The 22,951-nt window shown below is 46.5% G+C and overlaps 1 protein-coding gene across 2 annotated transcripts in view; it reads left to right on the top strand.

Annotated features, from left to right (window-relative positions):
- The window catches only part of AATF (apoptosis antagonizing transcription factor), a 104,065-nt gene extending 82,939 nt beyond the window's left edge, over positions 1 to 21,126 (top strand). For both annotated transcript variants that reach the window (XM_082603560.1, XM_082603559.1), the window contains one exon: positions 20,837 to 21,126. In XM_082603560.1, coding sequence (XP_082459686.1) covers positions 20,837 to 20,900 — 64 coding nt within the window. In that variant the 3' untranslated portion in view covers positions 20,901 to 21,126. The remainder of the gene's footprint in view (positions 1 to 20,836) is intronic.
- The last annotated feature ends 1,825 nt before the right edge of the window (positions 21,127 to 22,951 follow it).

Below are 22,951 nucleotides of genomic sequence, written 5' to 3'. Positions count from 1 at the left end.
TGCAGAGCACAGGCTCCGGACGCGCAGGCTCAGCGGCCACGGCTCATGGGCCCAGCCGCTCCGCGGCGTGTGGGATCTTCCCAGACCGGGGCACGAACCCGCGTCCCCTGCATCGGCAGGCAGACTCTCAACCACTGCACCACCAGGGAAGCCCTTTTTTTTTTTAAATGATGCTATAGATTTATTGAAGGTAAACTTCTGGGAAAATTCGACCCATTTTTATAGTTGTATCTATGGTAGCGTGGAACACAGTTACAGATATGTCATTCTTGGTGTGCATGTATGAACAGAGACTTCTTTATGAGTTTGAAGTGGAGAAGGGCTTTGTGAGCACGACACGAAGGCCAGAAGCCACGGGGAAAGCACTAGTACCTCTGAGTACGTACGAGTCACAGTGAAACAGACATCAGAGGCCAAGGTATAAGTAAACGACAAACTGAGAAGACAAAGTGCAGTGTAACATGACTGTGTAAGAATGCTATGGAAAGAGTGTTTACAGACCTCTAAGAATATCCCAATAAAAATAATGGGTAAAGCATATGTCAACAAGCAAACTTAGAAATCATAAAAGAGAAATCGAGTGGCCCAAAAATATAAAGACTGTCAATCTCGTTAATCAAATAAACGGATATTAAGAAAATGAGATTTCATTTTTTTCGTATTGAATTGGAAAACATTAAAAGAGTGATAATCATTCATGTCGATGGTGTGAGGAAGCAGACGCTTTCATTTACTGTTGTTAGGAATGTACATGGCAAAATCACTTTGGAGGGCTGTTGGGCAGTGTTTTTCAAAAATTTAAATGTAAATGTATCTGTTGACCCAGAGGAATCCACTTCTAGGAATTGACCTAAGGAGACCTAAGGAAATAGCAAGTTTGCAAATATTTTTGTGTCAAGGATCTTTATTGCAACATTGTTTATAATGGGGAAAAATAAGAAACAATCCAAATGACCATCAGTAGGGAACTAGTTAAAATAAATCACAGAAAATCATTCATTGAAGTTATAAGCCACTGTTAAAGGAGGAAGTGGAGCTGTACGTATTAACATAATGTTTAATAAGTAGGCTACAGAATACTATATCATAATCCTACTTCTGAGTAAATAAACATGTACGATTGAAGAAAACGTGGTGCCTTACCAAAAAAAATATTATACTGTCATGGAAAGATCTCCAGGTTATTTTGTTAACGAGAAAAAGAATCATCCATTTATGTAATACCCATTTATGTTTTTAAAGTAAATATTCAACAGCTGTATATGTATACATATGTATGGATACGTTATACATCAGTAATATTTAAAATGTTTACCTACAGGGAAGGGACTGGGAGGAGGAAAGGGCAAAGGGAGATTGTCACCTTTTTTTGTTTCTCATACTTCTTTTTCGCTCTAATTTCCTGCCATGAGGATGCATTCATATTAAGTGTCACTAAAAAAAATAAGAAGCTCTGAAACAGTGTACACCAAACTCTTCACGCGTTTATTGCTGGGCAGGGTGGAGTGGAAGACATATTTTACTTTCTAGTCTATTCTTTCTGTAGTATTTGATTTTTTTTTTTTTTTTACATTTATCAACAGACTAGGACATGTTCATTGTGAAAAGTATAATATAAGGAGGAGGCGGGAAGGTCCTGATTTTCTCTGTTGAAGTATCACATAAATGAACGAGCTTCTTCCCCTTAAGCCTTCTGCCCTGTGAGCCATTTGGATAAAACTGGCTTTTGATACCCTAGTAGCTTCCGTCCCAGCCACCCCCCGCCTTTGTTTTTTTTTTTTTTTTTGCGGTACGTGAGCCTCTCACTGTTGTGGCCTCTCCCATTGCGGAGCACAGGCTCCAGACGCGCAGTCTCAGCGGCTCAGCGGCCATGGCTCACGGGCCTAGCCCCTCCGCAGCATGTGGGATCTTCCCGGACCGGGGCACGAACCCGCGTCCCCTGCATCGGCAGGCGGCCTCTCAACCACTGCGCCACCAGGGAAGCCCCTCCAGCCCTTTTGATTTCTTATTCTCAGAGGCCACTCTACCTGTGGTTCCTACCATACCCAGGTCTGGAGAGAGAAGCCCTTCTCTTTAGCTGTGTCTTGGGTCCAATTTGTTGTTCCACACATGTGCCTAAGTTGGATGAATACCCAGTATTAATAAAGAGAGGAGAAGGGGGGGGGAATCCCAGTATGGTTACTCATCCTTGAATCCCCCATGTCCGTTGTCCAGTTTGAGCTCAAATTTGGACTTGGTCAAATTGACTTGAGACTAGAACATAGCTCTCATGAAGGGAGAGAAAGCAGAGATGTTTCACACAGGGTATTAAAATACCCTTAGTGGAGGAAGAGGTACTATCTGTAAAAGGATCTTTAGAAAGGTAGTGGCGTCTTCCTATTTCTGCTGATACATATTCTTTTCTCATGCTAGGAAATTTTCTCTTCGAGCAATCTATTTTTTTTTTTTTTTTCTGTATGAGCAATCTATTTTTTAAAAAGTCTTTTTAAATGCAGAGTAGCCCAGTTTGCTCCTGTATTACCAGATTTCCCTTTGGGGCGTCTGTAGGTGAGCTTTGCATCCTGATTTAAATGCCTTTACAGGCCCTCAGGTTTCCTTTGCTAGTGAAAGTCTCATGTGACCCCTGACACTTCTGCTGGTCCGTATTAGGAGGTAGGCAGGTGGTTTCTATTGCAGGCCTGATGAACACTCCCAGTACTGGGGGGAGGGGCGTTGGTGGTATGGTGGTTAGCATAGCTGCCTTTCAGTACTGGGAGGAAAGAAAAGAAATTCAACTTTGCCCCTGTATCATGTGTTGCGTGTGAGAGAGGGGTTACCACGCATCTAAGAAGGATCGCTGGCTTTGCTGGACCCTCAGGTACTCTTGGCACGGGGCAGCACATCTCCCAGAGCAGCTCCTGTTTGCCCTTCAGAGTCATCTGTGCGAAGAGGGCAGAAGTGTCATGTGATGCCGTAGAGGCAGAGTTACCAGTGGGCTGAGGAGGACAAAGGGCTTGGCAGAGAATCCCTCTAAGCGTATTGTCACCACTGAGAACAGGTCAGTGTGTTACTTGCATGATGTACAGGATTGCTGTTCACTTCTCTGACTATTGAAGTTATTCTGAGCTTATCAAGGACATTTTAGAAGCAGAGCTCACTTTACGTGGTGCGGAAGCCCTGGAGTGCTGATAGACCAGAGGGAGGGTGAAGTGAAAATGCAGGTGATCTTTTATTATGGTTCTAACAAAAGGAAGAAATTGTCGGTTGTGGAAATAATCATCTGGGGTTTTGCCTGTGTTTTTGAAAGATCCTCTGAGGCAGACTTTTAAAGACGTTCGTTCTTTTTCGTTTGCTGAGTAGATGTAGGTCAGATAGTAAAATGCTAGTGTGACAAGTAGGAGAAGTAAATTCTGAGTAAGACTCTGAGTCAGGTCGAGATGTGTTCCTCAGAACTGGCCACCGCCCCAGATTTGGGACGGGGAATGCATGGGAACTGCTTACTCTGTCAGCGTGGGTTTTGTTGTCAGCACAGAACGGGTCTAAGCGTCAGCAGTCAGCCTGGTGCCTAAGAAACTTGGTGTTTGCCTTGCATTTTCTGCTGCTTCAGAGAGCATTTAGTAGATAAACCCAGTTCTGGTACTGTTCATTGAAAGGGTAGGTGATTGTATTTTCCTAAGAAGCTTTTTTTCTTATTACAAAAATGATAGCAATATCGACATTTTGTAGGGACTCCATTCCTTTGCAAAGAACTTCAATTCTCAGTAGGAACAGCAAGAATTTTCATTTTAACCCCCACTCTCTGCCGCCAGATAAAAAACCACTTTCCCCTCTCCTTTTATAAAGCTACTGGCTTTAGCAAGGACAAGGAGAGAATCCTTTAATGATAACTGCTAAGCACCAAATACATTATTGTTTTACATCTGGAGTTTTAGAAACGTACAAATGTAATCCAGCCTTGTAAAGTGCTTTGTCAACATCACTGCCACGTTGTTCTTGAAGTGCCTCGGTATAATAGAATTTGTACAGGCAATTTATCTTCCGCCTGCCATTTTTGTGTGTGGGTCTGTACCCTAAGTATGGGCACATTCTACCACTCTCCTGATGGTGTTCTTTTCTCCCTAATTGGTAATCCAGAGGTTACTTAGACCATTTTTGATTCCCCGTTACCTACTTTACCCCCCCCCCTTTTTATTAGCCATAATGCACTGAATCGAGGTGAAATATTCTGATGAAGTTTGCTCAGCATTTGAGAGCCCATCAGCTAATAACCCCAGAAATACCCTCCATAGAGCATTTTTCGTTGGTTAAAAACTTGAGAGCAAGAATGGTTAAGATACAGATGTTTTCTCTGCGGCTTCTTATCTCCTAAAAAGACACAGGTTGTTCTGACAGGTGAAACAAGCCCGAGCAAATACGCAACATTGATCTAATCAGCAGGAACGCGCTCGAAACTTCCACTGGTGCCGTCCTTCCCCAGCGTCATTAAAGGCATCCGTTACTCTTTTATTAGAGGTTCCCTCTCTTCCTTATCAGATTACAGAATGAACATAACTCAGGGCAGTGATTTGATCTCTTGTTAAAGAGGATTACAGCTTTGCATTAACTCGGATTGACACAGTTTATAATTTGCTTGTTGATGCCCGGGAGGGCGGCATCACACGTTTGACCCCCCAGCAGTGCTGAAGGGAAAGGACCCCCATATATCATCATTAAAGATGGCGTCCAGCACGGAGCGAGGGGGCCTGGGGCCTTCCTCCTCCAGAAACGTCAGAAAGGACAAAGAGAACATTCTCAAGTTCAAACCTGACACTTGGGCCAGAGTTCTAAAACTGGATTGCAAAGAAAGCACTGCTCTCGTTTCTTCCATATTTCCTGGTTCGCTGGTTTGCAGTCCTCACACAGTTCTGAAGAATTTGCATTCTCAAATTCAAGCCTTGGTTCCAAGCAGGTTGTAGAGAGAGAAAAGCACATTTCCTAGAAAGAGATTGTAGATGCTGAACAGATACATCTTTCCTCAGAATAGGGTTTCTTAACTATAGTGCTCATTTCTGCAGTCAAGTTCCCATCATTTCTTCAAAAGATTGTGAATCTTATTCTTCTCCCAAAGGGATATTTCACATTCATTAAAGTGAGTGTAAATGTTTCTCTTAAGGAATTATTATTTTTAAGTTTTTGTATTCTATTATTATTGTCTTTTAGAATGTAGTATCTTGGGCTTCCCTGGTGGCGCGGTGGTTGAGAGTCCGCCTGCCAATGCAGAGGACACGGGTTCGTGCCCCAGTCCGGGAAGATCCCACATGCCGCGGAGCAGCTGGGTCCGTGAGCCATGGCCGCTGGGCCTGCGCTCCGCAACAGGAGAGGCCACAACAGTGAGAGGCCCGCGTACCGCAAAAAAAAATAAAATGTAGTATCTTATAGATACTGTATTAGTCACAGTGAAGTAACTTGGAAGGAGGTAGGCAACACCTAATGTTTTTCACCTGAATTTAGATTAGTCATCCGTTCATATTATGAATACATTGCCCACAGTGATCACTGAGCCACCTGAGCAGCCTGGGTTGCTAAGATGTGCAGATGATCTCAGTTTTTGTGTTCATCCTTTGCTCTGATTTATCCACCCTAAGTCTGCCACCCTATTTCTGATTGGCAGTGAAATGGCATGGAATGATAACTTCATATTCCACTTATTATTATTTTTTTGGATCTCAGTTCCTTGACCAGGGATTGAACTCGGGCCACGGCAGTGAAAGCCTAGAATCCTAACCACTAGGCCACCAGGGAACTCCCTCAGATTCCACTTATTGAACATTTACCGTACGTCAGACACTGTTCTAAACTCTTGATATGTATTTTCATTCGGTCCTTATAAGAAACCACTGAAGTGGTTGACATTGTCTATGTTCTATGATAAGAATCCTGAGGCACAGAGCAATTGAGTAATTTGCCCAAGACAAACAGCAAGTTTGTAGGGGAGCTGGCTTATGCATCTGGGAGTGTGGCTCCTGACCCCTGCCCCTGTTTTCAAGAAATCAGCAAGCTTATTTATTTTATTTATTTATTTTTGGCTGTGTTGAGTCTTCGTTGCTGCACCTGGGCTTTCTCTAGTTGTGCTGAGCGGGAGCTACTCTTCGTTGTGGTGCGCCGGCTTCTCATTGCGGTGGCTTCTCTTGTTGCAGAGCACGGGCTCTAGGCGCGCGGGCTTCGGTAGTTGTGGCTCGCGGGCTGTAGAGTGCAGGCTCAGTAGCTGTGGAGCACGGGGCTTAGCTGCTCCGTAGCATGTGGGATCTTCCCGGACCAGGGCTCGAACCCGTGTCCCCTGCATTGGCAGGCGGATTCTTAACCACTGCGCCACCAGGGAAGCCCAAGAAGTCAGCAAGCTTTTATGAGACAGGTGCGCTGCCTGCTGTGCTAAGAGGGCAGACAGCAAGCTTTTAGAAATACGTGGGAATCCTGTGCCAAAGGGAAGCTGCCTCCCCACCCCTGGCACACATACACAGAGCCTTTCTCTCCATTAAAAACTTGCTTGCATTAAAATGGTTCTTTCTTTCTGTTATAATAAAGATGCTTTCTATATAAGAAGGTTTTACCTATTAAGCCATTCACAGTTTAGTGTGAATCACTGAATTTCCAGGCCTGCTCTTATGGTTACACCATTCTTTGATTCCAAAGACCCTAAACCTCATAATTAGCTTTGAAACCTGGTCCAGTGTATTCAGTCCATTTGCTCTTGACAGTTCTCCTTCTTCCGGATTCAGGTGCCTGTCACCTTCTTTCCTTAGAGACTACATTTTTCCCCTATAATAAAAACAAAAGGGACTTCCCTGGCAGTCCAGGGGTTAAGACTTCGCCTTCCAGTGCAGGGGATGTGGGTTCGATCCTTGGTCAGGGAGCTAAGATCCCACATTACCTCACGGCCAAAAAAACAAAACATAAATCAGAAGCAATATTGTAACAAATTCGATAAAGACTTTAAAATGGTCCATATCCAAAAAAAAAAAAAAAAAAAAAATCTTGGGCTTCCCTGGTGGCACAGCAGTTAAGAATCCACCTGCCAGTGCAGGGGACACAGGTTCGAGCCCTGGTCTGGGAAGATCCCACATGCCGCGGAGCAACTAAGCCCGTGCGCCACAGCTACTGAGCCTGCTCTCTAGACCCCACAAGCCACAACTACTGAGCCCACGCTCCTAGAGCCCATGCTCAGCAACAACAGAAGCCACCGCAATGAGAAGCCTACACATTGCAACGAAGAGTAGCCCCTGCTCTCCGCGACTAGAGAAAGCCCGCACGCAGCAACAAAGACCCAATGCAGCCAAAAATAAATAAAAAATTAATTAATTAATTTAAAAAAAATTCTTAAAAACAAAAACAGAACATTCTTATGGAAGAAAATTTGGAAAATACAGAAAGCACAAAGGAAATTCATGTTATCTGCTACTGGGAATTGAATATTATTACTACTACTAATATATTTTCTTGCAGAACTTTTTGTGTGTATATTTTATAAAGATATATTCATATATGTTTGAATCCCTTTTTCCAGTTAGCTTTATATTATAAGCATTTTAATACCATTAAATATTTTAAAGACATCTTAATGACTTTATAATTTTCAATTATGGAATATTCTTGGATGTTTAGGTTATTTCTGATTGTTTTTATTTCTCTTTAAGGAATGCTGCAGTGAACATATTTATATAGAAATCCATGTTTTAGGTTTTGCTTGTTCTTTAGAATAGGTTCTAAGGAGTAGAAGGATAATTCCTGTGTCAAAGGCAAAACCTTTAAAAAAATGTTTTTTTATTGCAGTATAGTTGTTTTACAATGTTGTGTTAGTTTCTGGTGTACAGCAAAGTGATGTACTTTCAGTGGTTCGTGATAGGTTGTACTGATTTACACCGCCCCCCCCCCCACCTGAGGCTCATGTCATTTACCTTTGCTGATATGGAGAGTTCAATAACAGTGACACTTTACTGAGGCCCTACAGTGTGCTAGGCACTGGCCTAAGTATCTAATGTTTATTTTCGCATTTAATCATAGCCTTGAAGAGTCTGTATATTTATTAATCATTTGTATTTCTGTTTTTATCCTTTGTCCCATTTTTTCTTTGGGTTTAATTTTTCTTTGCAGTTTGTGTGAATTCTACATATTATGATTATATACCATATTTCCTATTTTTTGTAGCTCTCCCCGTTTGCTCACCTGTTGGTATTAACGATCTTTATTGGTCATGTGTAAGTTTTACTTTTTATGTGATCTAATATATAACACCTTTTTCTTAGGAGTGTTTTTCATTGCTTTTATGCTTAGGCATTCCCTCCTAGATCCCATGATGAGCTGTTCGCTGATATTTTCTCTTGCTTTTTTCTGATTTCTTACTTTTGGTCTGCTTGGAACTTTATTTTCATATATCATTCAGTGGTCTCTACTCTCCAGTCCTATGGCTTCTTTTTTTTTTTTTTTTTTTTTTTTGCGGTACGCGGGCCTCTCACTGTTGCGGCCTCTCCCGTTGTGGAGCGCAGGCTCAGCGGCCATGGCTCACGGGCCCAGCTGCTCCGCGGCATGTGGGATCTTCCCGGACCGGGGCACGAACCCGTATCCCCTGCATCAGCAGGCGGACTCTCAACCACTGTGCCACCAGGGAAGCCCCCTACGGCTTCTTTGTGAGCCCAGATTTTTTTTCTTCTCACATAGACTGTTAACACCAACAGCCTCTTGACCCCCCCGTCTGATTTAATTAGTTCTGTGCATCATTGCCAGATTGCACCTTCCTAAAATACCACTTAGAAAATTCTTTTCCTTGTCGCCTACAGCGTAAAAGCCATACTCGAACCTGCCACTCAAGGCCTGCAGTGATTTGTCACCCTGCTACCTTTCTCTCCTCATCACCTGGTCTGGTGTGCACTTTCCTTGTGCTGTCCTGCTGGCCCCTGAGGTCCCAGGACACACTCCCTCCTCCTCCCGCTCGTGTCTCTTAATTCTGCTCACAGGAACTGGAGCATCTCCTCACCCCTGCCCTGCCTGCATCCTCTCCTGTTTCAGGGTTCGTAGTCCTTGGTACACATCAGCCTTTCCAGAGAGCCTTTAATGGTTCCCCGCCCCCGACTGAGGTGTGGCTCTTCTGTGCTTGAACCCCTGTTTTATTTGTTCCTCTCTAACAGTACTTATTACAGGTACTGTTAACCCGAAAACACTTATTTGGGTTTTTTTCTTGCTAAGAATGCTTCATTTATAAGTCAAAGTACAATAGTATGCGTATGTTTACTATAATCCTGTGTTTGGTATTATCGAGTTAGATGACTTGGAGAGATTTTAGTAAAAATGTATGGTATTATACTCATACATTTGCAATAATATATTTTGATTCCAGTTGAATCCTGCCTTACTTACTATATAGCATTTTTGTAGCAGAAGTTTTATTTGCAAAACAATTTAAGTCTCTTCCCAGTTGATGTCAGCCTTCTCTGGGCTCGAGGACTGACTCGGGGTCCTTGAGTACCTGTTCTGCCCCAGCTCACAGACAGTGTGACCTTGAAGAAATCTTGTCTCTGGGCCTTAGTTTCCTTCTTTATAAAGTGAAAATAGTCCTTCTTGCTCATTGGATTCTTGAGAATGAAATGTTCTTTGTAATTTTTTTGTTTCTGAGAAGGACTGTTTTAATGATATCTGTACAAATAGGTAAATAAACAAAATTTACATTTTCCCATGTGTACATATTATGTCATTGTCCCTTTGCCTGCAACACAGACATACCCATTTCTGTGCAAACCTGAGAAGAGTTGGCTGTAGGTCTCCTGTCTGAAGTGCCTTTAAAGGCCTTCAGCTTATGAGTCTGTTGCTTGTAAGCAATTTGCTGGTAAGATTATTTTTGCAGACAATCCCTATAAGATGAATGGACAAAGGCTTCTTGCCTCTTTTACTAAAATCTCTCCAAGTCATCTAACTCTAATATACAGATCTTCATTGATTTACAGTGGGGTTACATCTCGATAAACCCATTGCAGATTGAAAATAGCATAAGTCGAAAATGCATTTAATACACCTCAGCTACTGACCTCACGCCAGAACCTCGCCCACCTTAACCGTGCTCATTACACTCACATTAGCCTACAGTTGGGCAGAATCATCCAACACAAAGCCTATTTCATAATAAAGTGTTGAGTGTCTCATGTCATTGATCGAATACTGTACTGAGAGTGAACAACGGGAGGGCTGTCTGGGCACAGGGTGGTTGTCAGTGTGTCGGTTGTCCACCCCCGTGATCGTGTGGCTGACCGGGGGCTGCGCTGCCCAGCATCACAAGAGGGGATCTGCTGCACATCCCCGGCCCGGGAAGAGAGAGGTCACGGTTCAGAACTGGAAGTACAGTTTCTACTAAGTGCACATTGCTTTCGCACCGTCGTAAAGTGGAAACCTCCTGAGTTGAGCCGTTGTAAGTCGGGGACCGTCCGCACTTTGCTCTGGTCCCACGGCCCTCTGTACACGGCAGTTCACCGGCAGTGCCGACCCTAATCCTCCGTGGGCTCTGTGTCCACGCGAGGATGTCGCACCGCCTGAGAGCCGGCTCCGTAGTTTGTTCTTCGCTCCTGGCCACATTGGAAAAGCCCTCGAAATAAGGAGAGTCCAGCTCCGGGACTTGTCACGCCCAATCCTTTACTTAGAGAGTTTTGGAGGTCTTTTAACTTAGGATGAACTCTGGGAAAAGGTCTTTCAAGAAGACTCTTGTATTTCAGTTGCTCCCAAGAGTGTACACCACAAACTTGTACCATACTGTCGGTTTTCTCCTGCCCATCTTGGCTGTGATAACCATGCCGGGTTTGGTTTCTGGTGGCCCTTCTACAAATTATTAGTTACTGTGGGAACATGGAGTGTTCAGACAGGGCTCTGTGGTGACCAGTTCTCATTGTAGGTCAGCTTTTTTGGAATGCTCTCAGGATTTGTTTGGTTTAAGAAGAAGACACTTCTGGAATGGCTGCTGTATGGGCATTAACAAGGCATAATAGTCCTTGGTTTCCTTTTGTTATTTTTAGTGTTGGTATTAAGTGTCGCAGCAAAAAAGGATATTTAGATAAAGGGCATTGCCTGAGTGTTCTTTGAGTTCCAGGTGCTCGGAAGCAGGGCATTTGTACTGGGAAGCTGTTACTAACCACCCTGGAAACGAGGTCTTGAATGAGCCAACCACACCTCGTGTTTCATCCATTGTCTTCCTCTGGGGAGCACAACACTTTATAAACATTAACTCTTTTTCCCTCTGGGCACCTCCACTTAAAAGGTAAATACGACTGAAGGCTCTTTCTTCTCCAATATAGATGAGGAAACGTCAGCCCAGAGAGGGAAATTACTGGATCCGAGGAAGGGGAGGCGTTCGTGGCCTGGGGTGTTTGGAGTCCACACAGTGGACCAGGCAGCCTGGTGGCCGCTGGCACCCAGGAGCCGCCCCTTTCTGCTTCCCGGAGGCGGGCGGGGGTTGGGCCCTCTGTCGCGCGTGGAATGTGAAAGGCTGCGGAGAGGAGCAGCTGTTCTTCAACGCTCTGTGCTCCTCTCAAAGGAGGGAGAAATCAATACACACTTTCTCCTACTGGCGCTGGCGGCGCTCGGCCTCCTCGTCCTCACCCAGCTCTCTGTCCTGCAGGGGAGGCACAGCCGGGCAGCAAAACAGAGTCACCAGCTTCCGGGGGCAGAAACGCAAACCACTCATTTTGCACGGAGCAGCCAGGCTTTTAAAAACCAGTCCCATAACTGGCTGAGGTCATCAGATTGCTGACTTCAGCGACTAGCTGGTGAACCGAGGCGCGTGGGTGGGGGGTGGCCCTGTTGCAGACACCCGGAAGCTGAGGGCTCCTGGGCACTCCTCCTGGGGATAGGTGCCCTGGCAGGTGTCTGGGAGAAACCTTTTTTCCAAATTTCTCTCCTCTGATTTACGGAGGAGAGGAGGAAGTTCTTTGAAGGAAACCATTAAAAACCAAGACAGAGTGACAGGTGGAGGGCCTCAGTTTGCATTCTATCACTTAATGTAAGTGAACTGTCCAGACAAGATCCCTATCTCAGGGAGGATTTTAGTTTTTAATCAGAAAATGTGGTGTTTGCACCTATACCTTTGTTGCTTCCTGCCATTAAACAGTTAAATGTTGGACATGAATAACAGAGAATCTGCTGCCATGATTAACAAAGGTAGTTTGGGTGGTAGAATCGCCCTGAGGGCCTGGTGCCGTCAGTGGCCAGTTTATTGGAGTTGGACGCAGTGCCAAGGTGGGGATGTGGGCACTCCGGCTGTAGGCGGCTTTTGCACCCAGGAGACCGGCAGGGCTGAGAGCGTGGATGCGTTGGCCAGGGGAGGGGTCGAGAGAGAAGGGAGGAGGGCCTAGAACAGAACCCAGGAGAAGGGCTATGGGAGGAAGATAAAAAAGACCAAAAGGGCAGAGCAGAAACGGGACAGGGTCAGTCGCACCCTGGGGGGAGCGTGTGGATGGTGACCTTTGTGTCCTGCAGGCTGAGCCGAGCCCGGGGCACGGCCGCCCAGAGTTGCTGCCGGTGTTTGTGTGCTCAGTAGTTGCTGCTTTTATGTTCGGATTAAGACTGGGTATTTTTGGTAAAGTAAATCCTCCAGTATATCACCAGAAGTAATGGAATGCCTCGCTGAAACTCTGTGGGTTGAGGACAGATACCCTTGTTAATTTCTGTGTGTTTTGACCCCCTCAGAGTAGCCTTAAACTGGAGCTGAGAGAATCGTCATACGCCGGCCCCCGTCCGGTCCTGGGTCGTTGGGCAGCGTTCCTGATAGGGATACAAATGTAACTCAGTGTCAGCCTCCCTTTCCGTGGGGTTGAAGGAAGTGATTCACATCTAAGCAGCGAAGCATCCCCTGGCTTTTAACAGGAGCTGTTAGAGGGGCTGCTGTTTGGACAAGGAGCTTCATCTTCCTGAAGCCAGCAGTCACAAAGCTGTAAACACAACACCGGCCAACTCTATTGCCAGCATCGCGGGGGCTTGGCGTTAATATTAAACATCGCCAGCAAGGCAGAGAGCTCCGCAGCCCAGCCACAGAATAAAAATAAATAAAAGTAAAGAGAAGACCCCGCGAAAAGCGGTGAGATGATTTGTCGTCTTTCCTTTGTGAGGCCATTTGTCTTCTCTCGCGTCAAATCTGTTATAAAACAGTCAAACTGTGAAAGTGGAAATCATCCCAGGAATATGGAATATTAATGCACAGGAGAGGAGGCGACATCCCTTTTGTCAACAGTCCCTCCCACCCCCCCTCTACTTTTTTGCAAGACCCACCAAGGTAAATTATTTTTCTTTAAAAGAATTTGAACGACTTGAAACTAGTGGTAGGGGTGATGGAAGTTTCCAGTGTTTTTCTTCCTCGTGTAAGTGGAGTGAATTTGTTAACTGGCTTGGGAGCAAGGAGGGAGCGCGAGTGGGGAGAAAACCTTTACAGATTCACCCCTCGCTCCCTCTCACCTCTCCTTCCTCCTCCCAGCCGTTCAGTTCCTTTGTTTGGGGCCTGAACCTGCATCTTTGAACATTTATAAATCTTGAGTCCGTCTGATCTTTAGGAGACGGGCCAGAGGCCGTGTCATCATCTGTAATTTAAAGCTGTAGGGCTAAAAGCATTTGCAGAGGTGTGAAGGACCTGGTTCTGACCTGACCAAAGGAGCGAAATGGAACAGACCCTCCCGAGTCTCCTTCAAGCGCTGGGGAGGATGGCGAGGAGAGCAGGCGCTCCAGGTAATTTATGGCCACAGTTTGCTGGGAGCCTTGCTAGTTGCCTGGTCCGCTGAGAAACGCGTCGTGTGCTGCCACCTTGTGGCAGATTTGGGCAGCTGCGGTGGGCTGCCTTGGAGCTTGTGAAGAGTCAATCGAGCCCGGTTGTGATGGGAGATTGGCCTTGGGTCCAGATTTAGGTAATCAGTGATAGGTGAGGGCATTCTCTGAGTCACTACTACTTTGCTAACTTGATCCTGTTAAGAAATAACACCTCAGTAAGAGAAGGTCGCTTTCCTCTCTTTTCACGTTTCTTGGTTGTGTGTGTGTGTGTGTGTGATTTTTTGGTACGCAGTCGTGCTGGCGTTTCGGGAAAGAAGCCCGAGACCCACCTTTTGTTCAACGCTGGCCTTTCGGCTGCACTCCAGACTTGTGAGTTTTCTGCTCGTCGTTTCTTTTCACGTTGTCCTACGTGATGCTCCCTCTTTACAGGACGTACTTCTTTCTGTCCCTTTGCCTGCGTCGTCTTCCTCACAACGCAGGCTCCCTGAGAGATGAAGGCCCGGAGGGTGGGACCTGCCTCTGATCCTGCTGCTGTGATGTGCGCGCGGCCCCCAGGAGCGCAGGGCAGCCTCCTGCCATCTGGACCAATATAGTTCCCCTCTTAGGTCACAGAAACAGTTCTCAGGCATCTTCCTCTCGCCTGTAAAGTCTCTGATACAGAGTAGAATGGATTGGGGTCAGAGGAGCAGAAGGAGTGAAAGATTAAGGGAGGTGCCGTCTCATCTCTAGTATTTGGGGGGCAGACCTCAAAGCAGCCAGAAGGTTAGGTTGGGAGGACCCCTTGGTTTGGTGCCAAGGGATGACTGGCAAGATATCTTTTTCAGTTGGCACTTGGGATGCCCTGGGCACGTTGTCAGGCAGAACAGAGAGGCTAGAAGCTCTGTGAGGGCAGGAAAGGACGGGCGGAGGACAGAGGAGGTGGTAGCGCTGGCCCCGCACACCTGGGCCGCCTGGACTGTCCAGACACGTGGGTGTGGGCTCGGAGAGCGAGGGCCTCCCCGTCAGCTCTTCGGCAACCTGGAGGGCTCCGAGGGGTTCCGCCAGGCCAGCAGGAGAAGTCCAGCTCTGTCATAGCGGGAATGGAGTGAACTGTTTCTTTTCACCCAGAAGAGACCAGATTTAGTCAGGGGAAGGCAGCCGTGGTTGAAATGCTGCCACGGGGAGGATCAAGGAGCTGTCTGTCCTGGCTCTGGAGGACTGGGCTGTGGGAGGGGTCCCACAGCAGCAGAGGGGCGCCCGGCGAGAGGGAGGACACTGCCACCTCTCCGAGCGGAGGGGACTGTCCAGACAGAGTTACCTGATACGTTCACCTTCCCCACGCAGGTTCTGCAGCGTCATTCTTGTCTCTGTAATCCTACGGAAACCTAGCAGAGCAAATAGGCATTCCTGTGTATTTTATGAATTTATTATACCTTTGTGTTATACTTTGAGGCCAGGGACCATCCTCACCTAATACACATTTATAAGCTTCTGCCGCACTAATAAGTAAAATGTTTTCCGAACACAAACGTGAAAAAACATGCATCAGTAACATTGCCAATGATTTTTAAAAGTACATCTGCAGTCAGCAACCACAGTGGTCAGTGTGAGTTTCTGTTCTTGCTGTGTCTGTACCGACTCACAGGGATTCGGGTTTCGTCGAGGTTCTGCTGGACACGAGTGCTGCTGGAATGGAGCCCTTCGTCTCACTTTCCCTTTGTGTATTTCGTCACCCTTGGATTCTCAAATGTATGCCTAAGACATCAAGTTCCGCAGAAGCACGCGGCACAGGGCCCTCGGGTGTGCAGGGAAGGGGAGGGGATTATGGGGGAGGGAGGGCCCCCCCCCCGCACACTCTGGGATGCATCTTGTATATTTAGGGAGGACAACCCCCCCACCCCCCCAGTGAAGTAACTAATGAACAATCTCAAATTAATCAAGGACAAATTCTGTGTATAGTTTTAATCAGGAAAGTAGCGATATTGTTTCTACGGGCACACGCTGAAATCCCTGCATATCGTACTTGCTTGGAGAATGGGATGTACTTTTGGAGGCTGTGCAGGTTTCTTTAGGGAGTGGTGGCCTGGCTGCTTTCTCCCTGCTGTCTGCTCGCCTTTGGCCACAGGGTGCAGCTTGGGGGAGTCCGGGCCTGAGGAGGGGGAGGAGGAGCGGGGTGTCTGGGGCGAGGCCTGCGCGGCTCCTGCAGTCCCACGCGCCGCCCCCCCGCCGCACATATCCTCTGCAGGGTTCAGGTGCTCCTTTGTACTGTTTGCCCTGATGATGGCGTGAAAGCCCCTGGTCTGTGTCGCGGTCAGTGAGGAGTGCGCGTGGCTGGACGGCACCGTGACGCACGTCCACCCGTGTTTTGTTTAGTGCTGCTTCAAACCTCGCCCGCCACTCAAGTGATGGCATCTCACAGCCAGCTCTACTGGGCGCACTTAAGTCTCTTCACAAGAGTCACATGATAAATAAGCCGAATCCCAGTACACACGCACACGCACGCACACTCTCTCTGTCTTTATGGAAGATGGCTGCTAATCCATGATCATTTTTTTCCAGAAACAGGTTTTATGATAATATAGTAAAAATATTAAATTAGAAAATGCCTCACTAAGGGTTATAAAACCCTACTACATTAGAGATAGGTAATTATCCCCTCTATAGCCTAAATGACAGTTTAAAAGAAATAAAAATGTTAGTGCTCATTACTTGCTTTTGTAGGTTGCAATAAAGGGTGAGTTAAATTTTAATTCAAGGAAGAGCCCCTGCTATCGACCTTCTACCTTAGGTCCAAGTCCTGTTAATTACTCTGTAGGTTATTCTCCTGCATGATACCCACATTAATACATTTTCTACAGTGGACATTCCCACTGGCCATTGAGGCCAGGAGTGTGGGGGGAGGGTGACCGAGGGGGGAAGGCATTTCCGCTCAGTGATTCCAATCTTGATTCTTAATGTGATAGGGAGCAGGAATTATATATTTAAAAACCCAACTTCATTATGCATAGCCTTAAGGGGACCTCAAGTATTAAACTGTACACTTACCCTGGAGAATCGGATGGAGATGAGGTTAACCTGAAGGACTGATAGTTTAGCTTCTCTGGGTGGCTCAGTCCCGGTCAGGAAGGGTGCTGCAGGGGAAAATGCTTTGTGCAGCAGAAGGCAGTCCGACCCTCTGTCCCAGGGTGGCTTTTCATTACCTAGTTCTGTTTTTAGTTTTGTGTTCCTGCCTTGGGATGGGATAGGGATATGGACGCATCCTGTTTCTTTCCAGGTGCCTTCCTCCCCCCTGCGCACTGGCCCCAGGTCTAGCATCTGCCTGGGTTTGGGGCAACGGTCAGGACACCCTCCGCCTCAGTCTTCCTCCTGGGCCGTGCAGAGATCGTCCCACCGGAAAGGAGACACAGAGAGGTGGCAGGAATCCAATTTCCAGCTCTTTCCTGAGAGGCTCTCAGCAGCCCTGCCTGAGAGCCTGCCCGAGCTGGAGCTGCCAGTTCTCCTTCTCCCTCGCCGTTGGCGGTTGTCCTCTCCAGACACGAAGCCCCTCCTTACCCTGACATGGGACGTTACTCTGGAGTGGGGAACCTCACAAAAGGACTGGTGAAAATACGGTATAGGGATTGCGACGGGCCGTGACCCAGGAAATTTCTGCCCTGCCGGTCAGGTGGCTTCCAGGTCCTTATTCTCAGCAAAATTGCAGGAGAACCTGATTGAGTTGTCAGCTGGTAGATCATTAAAACGAAGTTTTGGTAGATCACTGTGATTGGGGGGGTGGTTAATTCAGAAGGACGTAAAAGAATTGAGTATCCTTGCTATAACAAAACTCTCCCATTCCCACGTCTGCTTGTTGGTGTGGCAAGGTTTCTCATCACTTCTGTCTGCAGAAACTAAAAAATAGGAGTAGAATTGGTGCTGAGCCCTCTTTCATTCTAGCAATAAATTATATTCATCCATGGAACGGGAATGGAGGGGAAAGCCTCATCCATATCACTGAGAGATAATTTCCAGTAACATTTTACATATTTATGTATATTAACATGTTACCAAAATTATACTACATTTTATTATATTGTTATTGTATATATCCGTTGTATCCTAATAATAATTGTAATGATAACACAATCCAGAAGTAATTTTTTAAAATTACTTAGAGCCTTATGGTCCCAAGAAATTAAAATATTTCAACTTTTCAAATTTCAAAAAGTGTTTCAATTTGCATACTTATTTTTGTGGCCAAGAAGTATGATAGTGTGATCCATAAAAGACTTTCAAGCATAAAACAATTAGGACAAAAATCTGTAGGGAAAAATCAAATGGAAATACAAGTTTAAAAAGAGAAAGATGCTATACATTTTCCAAATTAAAGAGTTTGTTTATGGGTTGTTTAAGTGAGTGGTGACATCAGATCAGTATGGCATATAGATTCCACTGGGCATATTACAAAAGGGATGTGAGAGTTATTTTAAGGGTTGGTGGTCACAGATTGGTGGTAATGATATCCTTCGTGACTATTACCTTCATCAAGAAAAATTTTATATGTCAACGTAAAAATGTGTGCAGGGGCTGCGGGATTTTGTAGAGTTCTGTTAGGGGCTACGCAGAGAGGCTCGAGGACCAGACCCTGGACCCCACCCTTCGTGGCCGTGGTTTTCCCAGCTCTGTCCCCAGCGGGTCCTCCGCAGGGAAAAAGCAGGGCTGGGGCCTAGCTGAGCAGCCGGAGTCTGGGGGTCTTCATCCTGGTGGTGCTCCTGGACCCCAGGAGGGTCTGCTTTGTCCATCTCTAGAGTCCTTAGAGTTGGGGCTGAGGGGGATGGAGGCGGGGGAAGAGGAGACGGGAACAGAACAGTCGCTTAGGAGGCTGGCACCGCATTCTGGGTAAGAGACGGTAAGATCTGAAATCATGGAGCCTGGAGGAGCAGGGAAGTTTGAGAGACTTTGAACTGATTGGTGGTCATGGGTGAGGAAGACTTAAAGTTGAAATTGCTTGGGGATTCTTAGATTGGAATAATCCCTTACTCATATTTTCTCTCTTTTCTGTAAAAATATTTTAAGAACCCAGACCACTCAGCTTTCCAAGTTGCTTTGCCATGAACAGCTAGCTGCATGTTTGTCAGCTTTGCCCACCTGAGTGTGAAATGATGTTCTATCAAAACATGGGTTTCAGCATTTCCCTCTCTGCTCCTGACACGTGAACCCTGCTGCGGGCAGTAACTGCCGCCTTCGCCCAGGCGGTTTGCTGATGTCACCGCGCGGAGAGGAAGCATTTGCTCAGTGGTAATGATGGGGTCTGCTGCAGGCGAGCACGGCGAGGCTGCGAAGGGATGATTGTGAAGGGCTAAATGGCATGGCGCCTCTGCAGCTCCCTCTCATCAGATGTCGCAGCCTTAAAGCCACACTGTCCTCTTTGTCATGGCGACTCTCCCCTTAACACCATTTAATTTCTTTGTGGAAATGGCTAGAGAGACTTGTACTTTTTGGCAAGTAGGCAGGCCATCGCGTGATAAAGTGACGCCTGGGCAGGGCATCGCTGTCCTTTATGTGATGGAGCTGGTGATTTGGCAGCCACTGCCTCTGGAAGGGAGGCTGCCTGCCTCTCATTTGCATGTGGTCTGAAGCTGCCTTCCGCCTTAGTACGCACATGTCCGGGGCCTGGCCAAGGCCGAGCCAGGCAGATGTGTACAGCTCAGGAACAAAAGAGACCCTGGAGCTCCGGGTGAACCTGCATCCTTTGTTTATAGGTCCAGGGGCACCATGGTTGGCTGAGGGCACCAGCAAATTCTTGCAATAAAATTCCTATAATAATACAGGAGACCCACTGTTTTCTGGCTGCACTTTCCCTGCCTGCCACGTGGTCCCCAGCATGATAATATTTGTTTATATCCATGGCTTCTGCGGTTCCTTCTTTAAGACTTTTCCCTTTCAAAAAGTTTCAATATGCTATTCCTATTGCTGGGTTTTCTAATTATAATGTCTCTTTTGGTACACACCACTATAGTAAGGTGACTTCAAAAACACTTGTAAGTTTTTGTGTTGAAGTCTGGCTGGACCAAAAATAGCTGTTTGAAGGGTGGGGCTTTTTTGTCTTCTGTTTTGTTTTGAAAATCAGATTTGCTGATGATGACTCTCAGATGATGAGAGCAGTTCTGTTAGGAAAAGCCTGTTTTCCTAACGAGGAGGGCAGGCTGTAGATCTTGAAAACATAAGCAGAGCAGGCACAGCTTTCTCCGAGGTCGAGGTCGTTTACTTGCTGGTCCATGGCCTTCGCCCAGGTGCCTGCCCTCCTTCCCCGAGGGCACGGGCGTGGTCCCTGCCTCCCTGTGGGCTTGACCTGCTTGGACCCTCCTGGCTCCTGGCATCTCCACAGGGAGACTCTGCCCTCCATCCAGGGAAGTGTTCTGGAGCTGCGGGCTCGGTGCTGGTGCTGGGAGGGCCTCGCCCACCCCGACAGGTGCTTTTGGCCAGGTGGTGGTGGAAACAGGTGGCAAGTGGTCATTTACTTCATTTTCAGGGACGCAAGACCCTGGCATGTTAGGATTTTTTTTTTAACGTCAGACCCAGCTTTAGAAATAAATGAGCCAATCGAATTATTTATTAGATGGAGAATAGCGGAAGGGCCGGGGTATGGGGAAGAGCCTTGGTGCCCGAGCAGCTGCACGTGTGCTGGTAATTGGAATCTTGTTGCTGGGTCATTTTCATTGTTTTTCAAGTACTGCCAAGTCCAAGAAAATGTATGAAAACTGAATTATATCCCCTGCATCCCATGTCTGATTGAATCCTCCTCCTCATGTGGCAGTCTCATACATCCTATTAAAATATTCAATCTTGTTTTCGTACTTGAAGAGCCTGTGTGTAAAGGGCAAACTTATAGAAAACTCGTTCCCTGGAGACAGGGTATCCAGCCACTCTGGACTATTTACATATTCTGCTGTTTGGCCGCTTCTAGGTTCGTGCCCTCCTTCGTATTTGTGAATAAGAGCTGTGGGATGCATTTTTAATTATGTGGCTGTGTTTCCAATTGAAGAATCAGACTGGGGTATTTCCCAGCTTCTTGGTTCTTTTTTAACCTTGAAAAGTTAACCAACGCGTTAACCAGTTTGTTTCGTTTGTCTTCCAGGACAGAGCTGTATCGATCTCTTTTTGGCCAACTCAACCCCCCTGACGAAGGCCACAGGGACTGATGGCGCCCATCTCCCTGTGGCCCGGGGCCTGGGGCAGGACCTCCGCACACCCAGCCCCACAGAGAGGAACTCGGGAAATCCCGGGAACGTGTGCTGTTCAGAACACGGGCCTGACAAGTGCCTGGAAACCTGGAATCCAGCATCTGTGTCACTGGTGCGTCCGTGTGCAAAGGGCTCGCCCCCCCACGGCCTTGAACCACCACAAATAAAGAGTGTTTTTACAGTCGCCGCCACTGCCACACTCGATTCCTTAAGCAGCACAGAGTGAGTGATGTAGCGTTCCCGCAGGGTGACAGGTTCTTTGGGGGGGGTTTCATTGTTTTCCCAGCCAAATGGCCTTCTTTCAAAATATAAAATACTTCATGGAAGGAATAATCCTAGGGTAGATGTGGCTTTCGGGGTGAGTTGTGTTTAGCGACTGATCGTGGCTGTGAGGAGCAGGGAGCCCCCCAAAACCTGTCAGCTGTGCCCCGGAGGCGTTGGAGCTTGGAGGCATCTGCCTATTTGTTGCTAAATACAAATCTCTGACTTCTTGTTTCCTCTTTTCACCCATAAAGATTCTTCCAGAGTCCTTTTCCATTCTCACCATTCCTAAATCACTTTATTGAGATTAGCTCTGGTGTAAATCTAGCAGGGGGAAATGATTCACTTGTTTTTCATCCAAAGGTCAAAAGCTGGAAATTAAATCCCCATAAGGGGGATTTATTGGCCTGCTGTGGTCAGTATGCAATGAGCCGATCTTGCATAAGTAATGTGTGCTGCCCGCACTCAAGGCCGACCGTCTCCTGGGTCCTTTGCCCAAATCTGTATTTTGAGCTATGGAATTAAAGGAATGTTGCGTACAGGCAGCTGAGGGCAGTTGTAGTTAATAACTAGTCATTGTTTTTAGAGTCAGGTTTTGGTATTGTTTTAAAATGTCAAAATCAAGTGACAGATTTTTGTGCCCAGGAATCCCACGTGTCATTGACGTGGTGTCTGGGGACTGCGACACAGCGCCTAGAGGCTGGGCTCCAAACCAAGTGAGTCTGGAATGTAATCTGCATCACAGTTTAGTATTAACATCTGAGTGTGTCTGCTGGGCTCGGACGGGGCATATGGGGGGAGGAGGATTTCTCCATCTCACGTTAATTGGACCTTGGTACATCCTGATCTCTTTTTCTTGTCTTGGTAAGTTAACCTCTTGGGCTTGATTGTCAGGGAAACGTTTAATTTTCAGTGTGTCTCCAGTTACCTAAAAGATCACTCAATGGAAATAGAAGATTTCCCCCACAGTCACTCCCTTCACCGTGATCACTTTTTAAAATATAGACCATCCAACCCCATCCATCTAGCCTGAGGATCCTGGATAAACCCACGTTAGAACAGCAAGTAAGTAACCTCTTAACCCGGCACTTCCCGTGAGCATGATGCAGACCCACGATTCCTAAAGAGATGGAACCTTTGTCACAGTCACTCTCTACCTGATGAAGAAAAAAATTTAAGCAGGTACTTCAAAATATTTGGAGTCCATCATGTTTAATTAAAATGAATTAAAATCAGGAGAGATGAGAAAGAACGGATAGAATTTTCAGTAAAGGGAGGCTTGCATTTTAAAATTCAGAGGACCACCCTCCTTCCAGCCAAGAATAAATTGGAAACTATTTTAATTGACACGGATACTGCAATTCAACTGTTACTAGAAAGACAGATTAGTTGATTGATTTGCATTTTAATAAAACGAATACTTTACATTTTGGTGGCTAATGCTGATTTTGAAATGAGTTGAGAACTGTTATCAAGAGTTTCAATCCAGGGCCCTTTTTCAGTGTTGACTGAAGCATTCCTCCCTTTTGTGCGGAGTTGGCTTATTTTCTTTTTGTCCAGTTGACTCCTTCACGCATGACCCTCCTAAACCACAGCCCCTGAAGACACCATCAGAGCAGTGAGGAAACCGCAGGGCCCACCCAGCCCAGGTTTGCACCCGGGGCCGGAAGCAGGCCGTGGGCTTTGCCCTTCGGGATAGAGAAGTTAAGGCTGGTTTCTCGTCTTGGTTTATTTTACGTCAAAAATTA

Source organism: Mesoplodon mirus (assembly GCF_964341445.2).
Source record: "Mesoplodon mirus genome assembly, chromosome: 18".
Lineage (NCBI taxonomy): Eukaryota > Metazoa > Chordata > Mammalia > Artiodactyla > Ziphiidae > Mesoplodon > Mesoplodon mirus.
Note: the sequence above shows the minus strand (reverse complement) of the source record. Positions and strands in the feature narration are given on the sequence as shown.